The following is a 15,358-nucleotide window of genomic DNA, read 5'->3' on the forward strand; positions in this document are numbered from 1 at the left end:
AGAAAATTAGTCGGACTCGACATAAAAATGAAACTGGAATGAAATCTCGCGACGTAAACGCAGATAAAAGTATATTAATCCAAGTGTGCTTGGTTTGTGTGGAGAAGAGGCAGACCTGTGGAGGCAGGTAGCGGCGGTTGCTGCAGGGGAACTCGTCGAAGGGCTGCGCGCGGACGTAGCAACCCCTGAACGGCTCGATGGAGACAACATTGTTCAGAGGAGAGAAGGGCTCTTTCATCGGGGTACAGAGGGATGGAGGCTCGTCACACACCTGGAGACACACAGAGTCGGGTAAGTATGCAAAATAGTTCGCCTGATGTTGGAAGGAAACACAAATGCATCTTCGCTTTTCCTTCTTACGTGAAAAAGGCAGAAATCCTGAGAACACGTAGCACCAGAGAGGGTAAAATGACAGACAAAAGTAACGGATTTAAATCCTGACGATGCTGATGTACTTTTAGGATTCTTGATAAGCAGTAAAAGCACCAGTCTGGGCTCCGATTATACGTGTTTTTTGTTGTTTTTTTTGGTCAATTTGTACATCAAAAAAGATAAAAGTGAAAAAGCCCGAAATATTTGTCAATCTCACGTTCTACATTATTATTTCGCTGTCAAAAACTCGAACGTCTGATCAATTCAGTTTTCATGACCACAACAGCTTTGACCGTGTAGGCTGTGTGTGTGTGTGTGTGTGTGTGTGTGTGTGTGTGTGTGTGTGTGTGTGTGTGTGTGTGTGTGTGTGTGTGTGTGCGTGTGTGTGTGTTCCACTTTAACCACCAGGGGGCATCCTGCCCCCACGCCTGGCCAGATAACTGTGCTGTGTGGTGATGACTCAAGGCCCTTCTGTTAAGAACGAGTTGCCTTGCATGTGTTCCCACAAACATTTGAACTGATGCAAAATCTACAAACACGAGCCTAAAAAAAAAAAAAAATTTTTAAAAAGGGCTCTTGATAAATGTGAAGAAGAGACATTTTGGAGAGCGTACGCGGCAAAGTGAACACGGGCGAACATTCGCCTTCCACCTGGTGCCAAATAATCTCATAATTACAAGAGGAAAGCTCACTGTTGAGATCAATCAGGATGAAAAGGCTATAAATAACATCTTGCGAATGCTACAGATGGCATCAAATATAGCAAAAATATTTCTACACATCTACAGAAATCAAACAAATAAGACACTCGAATAGAAATACTTCAGTATTCGTGTCAACGAAACCAAAAGCGATGGCGATTTCATGATTCATGCATGCAGAGGTGATGAGAGATGGGGGAGGATAGTCGGTTATTGCATCAAGAGCCTCATGATATTTTGTGCACCGTTATTTCAGTGCAACAATCTTCCCAACTTTCAGCTTGTTCATGTGCCGAACATGACATCATACGTACGAGCTGCATGAAAAGAGGCAGAATTTTTTTTTTGTTGGGAAGGGGAAACATTTCAAATTCAAAGAGGTGCCTGTTTCTAAACAGTCACTTGATGTCTGAAAATGATCCAAATAAACTGAAGGTCATCTCATCTCTTCATGTCCCACTCAAAAAAAAACAAAAAAAACATGGACGAACACATGGCGAGGTGTCTTCGCACGAGTTCGATCCGACCGCGTTCGAGCCTCGAACACAACCGGCTCGCTGTCCCTCTTTTCCCACACACATCCCGACCTCATCAAGGCAGGGTTAGTCCTCCTCTCTTCTCCTTCTCCCACCCTCTCCCTCTATCTTCTCTGCGTGTGGAGGAGGCTGCTGGCTCTGGTTAGTCAGTGCCGTGTGTAAAGTAGCCCACGCCAGTGCTTTAACGCACAGCGGAAATCTGGTTTGCTCCCAGCTGCTGCTACAGTAATTACTGTCCTGTGGTTGCTAAGAGATGCTTCCTTTGACTTCTTTTTTTTTTTTTTTCTTCTTCTCTTTTTCTTCTTTTTTCCCCTCTCTCTCCTCCACTTGCCTTCACCTCCCCCCTCCCAACCCACCCCCCAGACTGCTAGCACATGGTGTGTGTGTGTGTGTGTGTGTGTGTGTGTGTGTGTGTGTGTGTGTGTGTGTGTGTGTGTGTGTGTGTGTGTGTGTGTGTGTGTGTGTGTGTGTGTGTGTGTTTCTACTTTGCCTCCAAACATACCGAGTGGTGTAACACACATCCACACCAGCGTCTGCAGGGGAATGTGAGGGAATAGGAGACAGTGGAGGGAGAGCGAAGAGAAAGAACAGAACAGGAAAAAATGAGATCGTGTTGTACACATGTGCGTGCGCGCACGCGCGCGCGCGTATGTGTGTGTGTGTGTGTTAGAGAGAGAAACAGAGAGAGAGCGAGAGGCCAAAGAGTCTGCCCAGGGAATGTCATAAACCAGCTCCAGCTGGAGAAATGCAGCACAGAACTTAAAAAGCCAGATGACAGCTGTGTGTGTATGTGAGAGAAAGAGAGAAAGGAGCGCGGGGTGGAGAGGTGGGGGGCCAAATGGGAAACAGACTTGGGCTTCCTTTTAAAGCGCTTGCCTAAGCCCCGCCATTCAAAGGCATGCGTGGGGGCCAATCTGGAGCTGATCTGACCCTAGAGATGTGGCTGGGTGAGGGAGGAGAGGAGGGGAGAGGAGAGGGAGGAGAGGGGGCGGGTGGGGGGTGGGGGGGAGCCAGGGGCAACCTGGCTCCACACCAACATCAGGGATCCGTGCACTTCCGCCCTCAAAGGCACAGGGGGGTTCAGGACAGGGGAAGGCTGGGGTCGGCCCACAGGCTGAAAAGGCCTCTCTGGACGTTACGAGCTCCCTGCATTGGAGAGAATGCTGGAGAAGAAGATATGGCGCTCACGTTAGGACGCCTCAACGTAAACACTTAAGGGTTTATGTCTGTAGCATGCTTATCTTCAAACAAAGAAGCACAGCCAAGTTGTAGGCATCTCCTCATCTATCCCTTAAAGGAGCGAGTTAATGAGCGCTATTTCCCAAAAGGTCAAACTTGTTTAAATGACTCTTCTTCTGAGCTTCAAGATGCTTTAAAGGGAAGTATGAAGCCACAGCAAACCAGCTTCTGCTCTACGAGGGAGGCTGTAAAAGTCATCTGACCAACAAAACCTGTGGACAAAACTGATAAGAGGAAACTTCCTGCCAGTACTAAATTAGAAACGGATGTTTTCCTGTGGCATTGAACAAAAAAACACACACACACACACACACACACACACACACACACACACACACACACACACACACACACACACACACACACACACACACACACACACACACACACACACACACACATTTTTTGTACTAGCGGAAGGAGTGTGATGGTACGGCATAATTCCTGGCAGTGGGTCATCGCAGCTGAGTGGGGTGTTGTGCAACCACTTTACTTTATGGGTTAAATATGTTGCATGTGCATAATGTGTGTGTGTGTGTGTGTGTGTGTTGTGAGTGAGAGGAAGAATGTGGTGAGCTGGTGAAGGGCATACATGTGGGTGCTCAGCCTCAGTGGGCAGGATGTGGGTGGAGATGACCGTCTTTAACGCATGTACATTCACATTCACATTCACATTCACACGCACATTCACACGCACACGCACACGCACCCACCAGTCAAATCTTTGTAACAATGCAAGGCTATCGTGAATTCCAGTAAGTTGTAATACCTGCAGATTTTTTTCAGATGTCCGAGTGTAATTCAGGAGTGAAACAAGGCTTGACGATGACCTTCTATACTGATGAGACACTGGTATCTGTTTTCTCGACAAGGTCACAGCCACTCCAGACGGATCTGCTGCTTCTACAGGGGCCAACTAATAACAAAAACTACAGGCCTGATCACAGTAATTTCTCTGTTTTTGTGTTTGTATCCAGTTGTGGGACCTTGCGATGGAGCATGAAGCCACGCAGCCTCGCTGTGTGCTGGTATCCGCTGCTTCTCTGGCTGCAGCACTTGCCTCTGGTTCACTTCTCTTTCTCTGTAGCCCAGGTCTCCGACCGCAACATTCGGATGCCAAATCACCATGGTGACACCCTCGGTGGCTCACTGAACCTTGTGAACACCCCCCCATCTCCCATCTACCCCTCTCTGACTGCACCCCCCCCACACACACACACACACACACACAACTAACCCCCCCCCCCTCTCCTGCTGCCTAGCAACAGTGGTGCCACTGGATTTCCTGTATGTTCGGGCTGATTCCTTAAAGAGGAACTTCCCCACAGGAACAGGAACAGGACCGCAGCTCTCCCGCTCTGCGCTGCTCCTCTAGTGCGCATCACGCAGGGCGTCAGATACCAGGCAGGTCGGAGGTAACGACAAGCCAACGAACGCACAGCTAGGAGGTACTGTAGGATATCGAAAATAAGCCCATGAGGACAGTTTGTTGAACTGGTGGGACCTTTTCAATAAACAGAGTCAGCAAAAACTAGAATCACAATGCAATGCAATACAACAGCCCCGCAACAAATAGTTGTTAATGCTATTATTTTAGTTTTAGTTTCATCTCTGGTACAGTTTAAGGTTGTACCATAAACTACAGTATAAAACTGACCGAAGTTTAATCCACACATCTCAGTGTCATCAGTATTTACTTGTTTTAGAAAAGTAGCATTTATTACAGGACTGTTGTGTTGGATTGCTTAACAGCGTGCAGCCTTTTCTCTATTTCTTGCCACTACAAGAACTGCCCTTCCTTCCACTAACATGTCTTTTCACCTACTATGCAATCAGAAGGGGAACAAGTGACTAACAAGTGACGAAACAAATTACCATGGGTGTGTGGGCTTGTACTATATACCTGCTGCACACACATGACAAGTCAAGAACGTACCACATGTCAGGTGCCGAGCACTGTTGGGAGTACATTGTTGTACATATATACAATAGTCTGCAAAGGTTTGATGGAATCACCACCAGGGAGGTGTCAGTTGGTCCCGAATGTATTCTGCAGCATGAGACAATAACCCCAAACACACAGCCTGAGTAATATAGACCTATCTTCACAGAAAAGAAGTAGGTGTGCAACAGATGGCCTGCCCCCGTCACTGCCCTGATCTCAGCTTCATGGAGTCAGTCTGGGGTTACGTGCCCCAAACAGAATCAACTAAGACAGCTTTAATGCACAGAAGAACTATGGCAAGTTGTCCAAGATTAACGGAACAACCGACCTGCCAACTACCCTAAAAAAACATGTGCAAGTAAGTGTGCTGCTGTAAAGGATGGTCCCAAGGCTTAACTCTTTAAGTATGTTTCTTCGGGGTTAAGGGACATCAAAATCACAAAGCGTTTGAATGTTAACAACCACCTCCTGAGGCAATATTATATCAACATCAATCCTAACAAGACTGACAGCTACCAAGTTAGAGTCATTGAGACAGCTACGCTTGCTCTATCACATTCGCTGGCTGGCGCCCAGCTTCACCTCAGGGTCTGGCTGGCACTGGTTAAACACCTGTAAATCTCCTGGAACAACTGTTAGAAAACAAAGGCAGGTGTCAGCACTTGGCTGGAACACATCAGGCCTCAAACACATGGCTCGGGTTCTAGCCATGACCTGCCTTCTATTTAAAAGTGACGGACAAAACTTCACTCCTCAAAGTGAGCAAGACAAACAGGCCCTGGTATGCACGCGCAGAACACACATTTTCTTCATGCTAAATGTGTTGTCCAGAAAGTCTCAGCTTTGATCTCACTCACCGGTATTCCGTCCTCAGGAATATCCCCTTCCCCAAACGGCCGACAGCCTGGAAGAGAGGAAGAACAAAAAAAGGAAAACGATTAGAGGACTGACTTGCTCATTTTCTCTACTTTTACTTCTGTACATTACACCCCTGAGTAATAGCACATTCAGTTTGCACTCTTCTAGTGTCTGAGATAGCTAAACGTGATTGACAAAAGCATGGACAGGCTTGTTTTAGGAACTGAACCACTAGAGGTCGAAAAATCGTGGAAAGAAATCTTGTGACTGAATCTGACAGTCATCCAATTCCTTGTACATGTAAGCAGCTAAAATATATTTATTCAAAACCTGAGCTTCTTTTCTTAGAACGTGTGTTTTCTATATTTTTCAAAACTATTTCACGGTTGTTGGGTGAGATCTCTCTGCTAAGCATGTTTGAGATTACAACGCTGATTCTTGTCAGGAAAGAGTAGGTCAAGACTTCTGCTTTCCTCAGCCTGTCGCCTAATGGGGAAATGAAAGCTGCTTTGTGTTAGTGGGGCACACAGAAGTTAATGAAATATGCATGCCAAGAATAATGTAACCCCGACCTCGGCTAAAATGCCATGTGCCATTTCCGCATTGAAAACACCTCGCCTGCTGATGCTGAAGACGGAGCTTATGTTTCAGGTATCGGGCTGACCATGTCACAGCTTTTCATTACCATGCAGAATAAAACTGCTTCTGTGGATGGTGGAAGAAAGAAGGACTAATATTAATGTGTAACGGTTTACTCCTAATAAAGCAAGGTGAACATTTTCACAATCACAAGCCTACTGCATTAGAGATTTTATCGGAGGAAATATTATACTTTTGCTGTCCGAAATGAAACAGCTACCCGGAGATAGTTATACTGTATTAGATATTTTTAATTATTTTATAGTAAATTTCCCAGTGAAGTTTACTGTATCAGTGCACTGATGTCATTGTGGACAATAAACTGTGAAATATCCCGCCTCCATTACATATCTTTGCCACAAGTGTCAAAAGTGTAGCATAACCAGATTTAAGGGATCATTGCAAAAAACGTGTGGTTATATACACAGTATATGTAAGAAGAATATTGGCTGATATAATGATATTTTTTTACTCCTCAGTATCAGCTGTTTAAATAAATTTAAATATGATTATCACTTCACAGGTACATGTCTTCAGATTAATATCGTAGTTTAAGACAGCTTGACTTAACACACAGCATCACAACACCGCAGATAAAAGTAGCAGCAGCACAGTCATGATAAAAGAAAACTGTTAAAGAAAATTCATAGAAGAGAAAATGGTTGGGGCAACGTCGCAGAAGGCAGGGATAAAACTATTTCCATTGGGATGAGGGGGAAACTGTTTGTACCTGGGGCATCAAGAGGTTCTTTTTAAACTTTGCTTCATTTAATTAGGATCACTGAGGCCTCATTTAAAGTGCCGAGGCGTCAGTCCTCCTGTCTGCATTCACAGAGAGAGAATACAGCAATACATGGTAATGCCGTCTCTGTCACGGCGAGGACAGCAGAATTCACCGGGCTTGAGTTAGACACACTCTGTCAATCAGTCTGTCTGTCTCTGAATCGCATGGAGAAAAGTGTTTGTGTGTGTTTGTTTGTTTGTGTGTGTGTGTGCGTGTGCGTGTGCATTTCTCCACAACTGAGAGAAAGAGGCCTCCTGCAGCACGACTCTGGCAGTGCTGGGCCGCGAAGCTGCCTGAGCCATGTGCCCGGCGTTGCCATGGCAACAGAGGACTGCAAGACTGATACACACACGTGCGCACGCACACACACACACACACACACACACAGGCAAAAAAAAAAAAAAAAAAAAAAACATATTCTCTCTTGCTGCCTCTTCTCTCCCCACACACACATTCACGCAGCAGTCCAGCAGCAGAACGATGCAACAGGAATACAGAAGAACCCGCCTGCCTGTGCTGAGGAGAGGCATTACACAACACTGGCAGAATACACAAGATGCCAGGAGAGAGAGGAGAACAGAGGGAGGAGAGGACAGCAGGGGAGGGAGAGAGGGAGAGAGAGAGAGAGAAAGGTGCAGGCACCAGGGAGTCGAATGCCACCGTCACCTGCTGTAGCTGACATTCACAGGAAAGAGTTGAAGCATTCACTGGCACACAGAAACTTTACAGTCAGCGAGTGAGGTGAATGAAATGTGCATCATCACACTGCCCTGCTACTAAAGATGTTCAACCTTCTTTGCCAAACATCCTGTTAACAAGGGCAGCAACTGCCTATCCTCATCAGTAATAATTATATTGACGATTATTTTTGTGAATGGTCCATAACGTTTTAGGAATTGTGGTAAATGGCCAGAACAGCTCCCCAGACGAAGCTTGTTTTGTCTCTGTGACAAAATAAAACATTTTATAATAAATAGTCTGCCATCATACAAGAAACTGGAAGCAGTGAAAAGTCGATATCAAAACAACAGCTGGTTCATTTTCTGTCGATTAATGCATTAAATTGATTGAAAACAGCCCAACCCATCTTCCTCGGATACCAACCAATCTGCCCAGAAGAATGACCTTAACTATGGCATTGCTGTATAGTGTTATGTTTATACTAATCTATTACTCTTTGTCCTCTTTGGTTGATGTTAAATTCATAAGAAAAATCAAAGCCAGCCCCGCAGTTGCTGTGTGATTACCTTTTACCCAGACACTGTGTGGACTTGTGCCCAGGAAGTTAAAATCTCAGATAAACGCTTGTGGGCGAGAAGCGACTGATGCCCAGCAGTGATAAGCCTTTACGATATGTTCTGCTGTACCTCCTCTATGCTCCCCAGGGTTCCCAGGTCTAGAGAGTAAAGGAGATTATAGCTCCCCAGCCAGCCAGCCTCTTGCGTAACATGGGGCTGGGTGGCAGATTGCTGAGTTGGCGATTCTCTTGCTAATTGGATGACTTCGCAACCTCTGGCACTGTACAGGAAAATAATGCTTATCAGGACCCAAAGCTGCCAACTCGACTAAGAGACCCAACTCCACACAAGGGCAATATCTAGTTTAGCTTTAAAAAAACAACAACAACAACAAAAAACGTATAAATGCTACACTGTACACCGCAAGACCAAACCCTGCATCTTTTTAGACTAGTCTAGCCAGTCCTCAAACCTACTTGCGGAGACTGAAAAGCACAAAAGCCCATCCTAGTCAAGTTTCTTCTGACTAAAGCTCAGGTTGCCACCCATTTTACGAGTTTGTCCTCTTGCCCCCCCTCTCTTTCCCGCCGTCCTATATCTCCCACTGTCTGTTGCACTGCCAGTCTCTACAGGAAGTGGCAAGCTTATCTGGGCAGCTGGGAGTGATAAGATAACACAGGAGGGGTCACGCTTGGGTGAGTGAGCAGGTAGGAGGAGTCATCAGCCCTAATCAACGCAACGCATCTCTCCTCGAACAGATGCTAGGTCAGCCATTACAAGCCAAAGATAAACAAGCAGGAACACAGGCGGTTGATGCCCACCAACAGAACGCACGCCGCGTTCATACACATACGCCCATATTATTTTACATGCACTGAATGGCTGCCAATGCAGTTCAAATCTGATGTTTTGTTGATAGGGTGAGAGGGTTGACAAAAAGAATTCTGTGGGCTGCTGTGATAATAATAGCCGATGCTGGTTGATTGACTTTTAAGTTAAGGTACATTCTGCTGACGTGCTACTGACTTTGTTATCTGGTTTAACCTGCTCTAAACTCCAAAAACACATGCATGTTGACACGATGGCAACACTCAAACACACACCTTGGTTGATGTCCTCAATAGCCCGGCGTATGCCCCGGTCAAAGGCACGGGCGTCAGCGGGGCTCTGGAAGGTCAGTCCGAACTTCTTGTCATTGATCCTCCAGTGGTGGAAGATAGGGTTGACCTTGTTGTATATCAGGTCTTTCTGCAGAACGCACTCCAGTACCACCTGACAACACACACACATTCAATTTGAAAGTGAAACAAGACATATTCGCACTTCGTGATATTAGTATACAGCCTAGATGCACTGTGAACCGTGTTGTTTAGTGGTTTGAGGATGAAACTTACTTGGGAACACACACGGAAATCCTTCATCTAACTCCCTAAGCCGTTTTAACGTGTCACATTCAATCATTCCAACACAACATGAGTAAGGCAAAGAGAAAGAGAGCTCGAGAGTTTCTAAAATAGAAAAAGGTTAAAAAAAAAAAAAAAAATTCACCCTAAACCCAATAATTTCACGTACTTTTTGGGATAATTTGTAAAACACATTCTAAATAGTGGGATTTTCATTCCAGATGATGTTAAAGTTGAAGAGCGGTGGTGGCAGCAGGGTGGGGGTGTGTGGAGGTGTTTCGGAGCCAGGAAGCCCCAGTGTATGGCAGAGAGAGGCTGGTGTTTCCAAAGCCTATTATTAATCAGGGCTACTGGGCCGCCTCCCGGCCTTCCTCTAGGCAGATTAAATGAAATGAGAGACGGCCATTACAGTCTTTGAGGTTTTCACTGACGTGCACGAGAGGCGGCTTAATGGGGTGTGAATGTGTGAGCGTGCGCTGGGTGATCCGCGTGAGAGAATGCGTGAGCGCGGGAGCCGGTGTAGATGAAAAGCTCAATGACCCGAGCGCTACACTGTGCATCCTCGCAGCGCCAAAAAAAAAAAAAAAAAAAAAAAAGCCTTGTCGAAAGATCACGGTCACAAACCAATACTCGATTGGCTGAAAGCAGATGGCACCGTTCCTCCTGGATCGGGACAACAGTCAACATGTACTCTTAAGAGGCTGATACGTGGCAGCTGAAGAAGAGGTTGACGATATGCGATATGTGTGTGTCAGAGGAGGGAGTGCGCAGGTCTACATTTCATTCTGTTGCGAATTGCTTTGTACACTCGGTGCAAGTGTGCCGCAACATAACTCACAGTATCTGTCCGCATGTCGCTATCACATGCCTCCAACAAGCAAAGGAGGGGCAAGGGTTAAGCCTGTGTGTTTACCCAGAGCCAGTGGATGAGGGGAGGGAAGAAGAGAAGAGGGATGGATGTGAGAGGATGGGGTGGCGAGGAGGGAGGGAGGAGGGGTCCACTGTGCCTCTGGGGGTGATTGTGGAGGCGAGACTGAATGGAGCCGGAGCAGGTAAGGTGAGCGCGCGGCGAGGCCGACAGAGGAGGAAGTATCACAGTTGCATGGAAGGATGATATTTAACACCACATTCCACAATGTGCTCAGAGAAAAGAGAGGAGGAGGAGGAGGAGCCAGTCTGACAGAGAAAAATAAAACAATTAAAAAAAAAAAAAAAAAAAAAGAGACAGAAAGGGAACAGAGGCAGGAGATGTTAAAGAAGGAGAGGGACAAAGACAGACAGAGGTGTGACATGCAGAGAGCACAGAAGACAGATGGAGGCTATGTTTACATGCAACACAAGAAACCAGATGAAAGAAAGAAGACTACAATCTATAAGCGGGGCCTTTGTTAAAAGAATTGTAATTACAACTTGGTAGTTATTTCAAGACTTCAATAAAAATGCACGGAACAAAAGGATGTATTATTATCTGAACTGCCTTGGAATACAACTGCATTTGTTTTGTAGTTACAAGAAATCTTCAAAAATGCGTTAGCGTTCATATTTAAGTACTAAGGTTTGAAGGTTAAGTAGGAGGTATTGATTGAAATTGATACACATTTTTACCCTTCAACCATATTTTTCTTGCAAAGATGATTCAAAGCAACGAAATGACAAGGTTAACAGTGGAAACAAAATGTATGGAATAGGCCTTTTCCCCAAGGCAAAGCTATTTAGAGTAAGACTGGACGACACCACATCCACAGCTGTATCAATCAGAGGGAGTCGCAGACCTCGAATGACAGGAAGCGAGGTGGAGTGGCAGCAGAGAGCTTAGCCAGAGATTTGTCATAATCCGAGAGCCAGTATGGTAAGTAATCACCAACCAATTAGATCTGTAGTTTTAAGAGAGTCAGAGAATCAGAGTGTGTGAGAGAGAGAGAGAGAGAGAGAGAGAGAGAGAGAGGAGGGAGGGAGGGAGGGGGCAAGAAGGAAAGTGATTGGTAGCTATATGGAGAGCCAGCTGAGTCATCACCAGTACACTCTGTGCCGCATCACTGCGCTTATAGACAGATCCCCTCCACCTCTCTTCTTCCGTCTCCCATCTTTCTGGCTCCACCTCCATTTCCTGCTCTTTGACTACACACTACTCTTTCCCTAATTCCTCTCATATCTTATGCGACCGCAATCGGCGAATTTCTACCAGACAAAATTGTGTCTTTTGGATTTCAGAGCAGCTGCATCTCTGATTGGTTTTCCTCTCTCACTCAGGATCCTGTCAGGGATGGGAGATGTCATTGTTTTTTTTGGGTTTTTTTCCCCTTTTCTGTCCATTTCTGGCTGGATTAAAACACTGAAACACTGAAAAGACAAATAATATACATCTAAAAAAACAGCAGAGTAGTTTCCTTTTTTGTGTTTTAGACCTAACTCAAACCAAACAGCCTTTCAAACGTTCAAGGAGCTCTTCCCAAGGCCTCTTTTCAGCTTTCAACATCATTCATACAACATAATTATAGTCTTTCATTTACCTCTGAAATCCAAACACTGACGCTGCTGTTTTAAATGATACTTGGGTAACGAGTATTGATCTTGCCCTGTGTTTTTTCCTACTATAGCTAACATATTGTTATGTGGTTTTGTTTGTTGCTGTTGTTTTCTTGGAGTCATCACTCTGCCTCTTCCTCCGATGCCCTCAGACTGTCGGTAGCGCTGTGGTTGACGCCAACACCCTGGCACTGGGTGGCATCGCGACAGACCTACATATGGCTGGGTGTTTGTTGTGGTGACTGGGGACTCTGGTGGTGATAGGGGTGTTTTACCACATCCCAGAACAGTTGTATGAACCCTGTCTATGCCCTGTCTGAACAACAGCATTCCCGTCACGCCCTTTCCTTTGCCACACACATGCTCGGATAGCAACGCACAGAACACAAACAGGCCGTAAACACAAAACACACATAAAATGTGTTCGGTTGAAGGACATAAAAAGAAAAAAAAAAGGTCATTTAGGCGCCGTTGCTGTATGGAAGCCTTTTAATGTCGGATCGTCAGGAACCACCAGATTCTGCGCATCATGGTGGCCTCCTCTGTCTTCTGGCATGTGACAGACAGTCCTCTTTCTCACACAAATGGATTTCCACTCTCATTACCACAAACCCTGGATTATCCCAGTGCATCTACTGGATCTGGTTTACATCGACAGCACAGACTGAGTGTGTGACAAGAAGGTCATGAGTTTTACAGCAACTAATCCAAAAGCCACACTGATTAGAGTGTGACTTGATCTTCTGGAGCCTGATTGTTACTGTGATTGTGAAGAAGAAGGCTAAACTTCATAAGTTCATAGGTTCGTTAATTTTATGTATTCATTTTATGTTACGCAGGTTGCAAAGAAAACGTGTTGTGAATAAGAAAGTATTTAATATGTCAGTGACACTGATTTATAAACCCTCTATATCCATACTTGCAGTGGAGGACAAAGTGCTGCCGATGAATGAAATATTATATCAAGTTCTATTTGTTCATTAGCCAATGATCATTAAAAGCAACACATCCGTCTTGTGTAGCTACATACACGGCTGCAGTCATATGGAAATACAGTAAATGTAAAGAGGTTTGGAAGAAAGACAGCAAGAATTGTTGGAGTATCCTAATGGCCTAAATGATTTTGCAATAGAGCTGAAAATATTACTGGATTAATCAATTAACTGATTGAAAAAAATAACATAACCGGCAGCCACTTTAATAATTAATTAATTATTTGAGTAATTTGTCAAGTAAAATGTGAAACATTTGCTGGATCCTGCTTCTCAAATGTGAAATGGGTTTCTTTTCTTTGTCTTGCGAGATTATTAAATGTATTTCTTTGGTTGGAAAGAACATGTAATATGAATGTCGCTTTGGCTCTAGAAAACTATGTTGTGCATTAGTTTTATCTGATTGGAACATGAAAATAATCAGCATGTTAAACCTGCAGCGTGGAACGTTTGTCTCCCACTTCTGCCAGTGTGAGAAACTGCAAAAATCTTGTCGACAGGCGCTTCCATCACAGTCTTCGCCATCGCTACACCATCGCTACTTTGTGGCTGTAAAACGGTGGATAAATGAAATAAAAGGCGTCACGACCTCCACGAAATGACTCGATTCCGTGTTATAATTTGATCCATTCAGTTTGAGAACATTTTTGGCGAGTTTGCATTCATCCAGGCAGCACGGGAATGTTACACCAGACAACACATGTAAAATCCCTCTGAAATGCAGAAAGATTAATCCAGCGATCGTAAGTTTAATCAGCTCTGTGTGAACATTGGCATGTCTAAAAGCCTGTTTTCACCTTTACTATATTAACTATGGAGTGCTTCACATGCACACCCATTTAAGGTTGTTTTTTTTCTAGTAATATCATCACCAGCGACATATTTTCCCTGACACATACAAGAAAAAGAAAATGCTTATTAAAAAACGGTAGGCGAATACTTGTGTACACATGGAAAAGCGCAGTGAGTGTGAATTTCCAGCCCCTATTCCATCCTGCAGGTCCCTTCCATGCTCTCTGCATGTTTCCCACATCCCTCATCCCACATTCTCCTCTTTTGAGTAATCTGCCCTTCTCCCCGATGATGTCATTATGCATCACAGCATCACGCAGTTTGCTCCTATTTTCAGATACCTGCTCTATGGAGGAAAGCCAAACAAACACTTCCTGTGCGAGTGTGAGTGAGACAGAGAGAAGGGGTGCGGGCGGGTGCGGGGGGGGAGGGCTCATGGTGATCTCATTCAAGAGAACACACCATTTCCGAGTTGTTTCACCTGCCTGTGCATTAGAGGAATTCACCCGTTTGTCACGTGCAGAGCACCAATTTGAAGGTATGCAGTGTAGCATAAAACAACACACATGTATGAGCTCGAGGTTTTCTTACCAATTTGTCTTTGAGCCTTTCGCCCTTGATGTGGAACTCCACTGCGGTGGGACTGGGTATGGGACTAGGACTGGGGCTACAGGGGCTGAGGTTGCTGCTGCTTCCTCCGCTGCCTCCACTGTGGGTGCTGCTGCTGTCCTCCGCCCGGCTGACCTTATAGACGGTGACACAGCTCAGGCCTCCGCCCCCCAGGGGAAGCCACCCACCACTGGAGTCATCCCGAGTCATGACCACTGCTCTCACACGCGCATAACTGTCACTGTGGAGGAAGATGGAGAGGGAGGAGGAGGAGGAGGAGGAGGAAGGAGTAAGAGGAGCAGGATAAAAGAAAAAAAAAAATTCTGTGAGTGAACATAATCCGCAGTAATCATATTCATAATCGTATTTCAAATTTTCTATGTTTTTTTTTATATAGCATATCACGTGCTACAAAAGCATCATCATACGGTTAAACCACAGCATAAACAAGTTGTAAAACAGTACATCTCGCGTAAATAAAATGGTTAGTAAATGTGAGGAACAGATTATTCGGAGATAAGATCAAGTAAGGAGATGGGTCTTAAGGGTTTGTATCACATTTGTCCAACAATTTAAAAATTTAAAAGGAATTCAACACAACACATCACGTCACACTTTGATACCGGAAATAAAAAATAAAAAAAATTGGCAACTATGCTGAAATGTCGGCGGTGGTAAAGACTTTTGCTAGTAACAAGCTAACCTAAAATCTGCAGCTAAAAAT

The 15,358-nt window shown here is 44.9% G+C and overlaps 1 protein-coding gene across 1 annotated transcript in view; it reads right to left on the reverse strand.

Moving 5' to 3' along the window:
* The window catches only part of spred1 (sprouty related EVH1 domain containing 1), a 30,145-nt gene that overhangs the window by 2,051 nt on the left and 12,736 nt on the right, over positions 1-15,358 (reverse strand). The window contains exons 2-5 of the mRNA XM_069707146.1: positions 14,617-14,875; positions 9,416-9,584; positions 5,651-5,697; positions 116-271 (exon numbers count right to left, since the gene is read on the reverse strand). Coding sequence (XP_069563247.1) covers positions 116-271; positions 5,651-5,697; positions 9,416-9,584; positions 14,617-14,875 — 631 coding nt within the window. The remainder of the gene's footprint in view (positions 1-115; positions 272-5,650; positions 5,698-9,415; positions 9,585-14,616; positions 14,876-15,358) is intronic.

The sequence above is a fragment of the Brachyistius frenatus genome, unplaced genomic scaffold, assembly GCF_029030835.1.
Source record: "Brachyistius frenatus isolate BFR_SWC_R1_liver_20210118 unplaced genomic scaffold, ASM2903083v1 Contig_67, whole genome shotgun sequence".
NCBI classification, from domain to species: domain Eukaryota; kingdom Metazoa; phylum Chordata; class Actinopteri; family Embiotocidae; genus Brachyistius; species Brachyistius frenatus.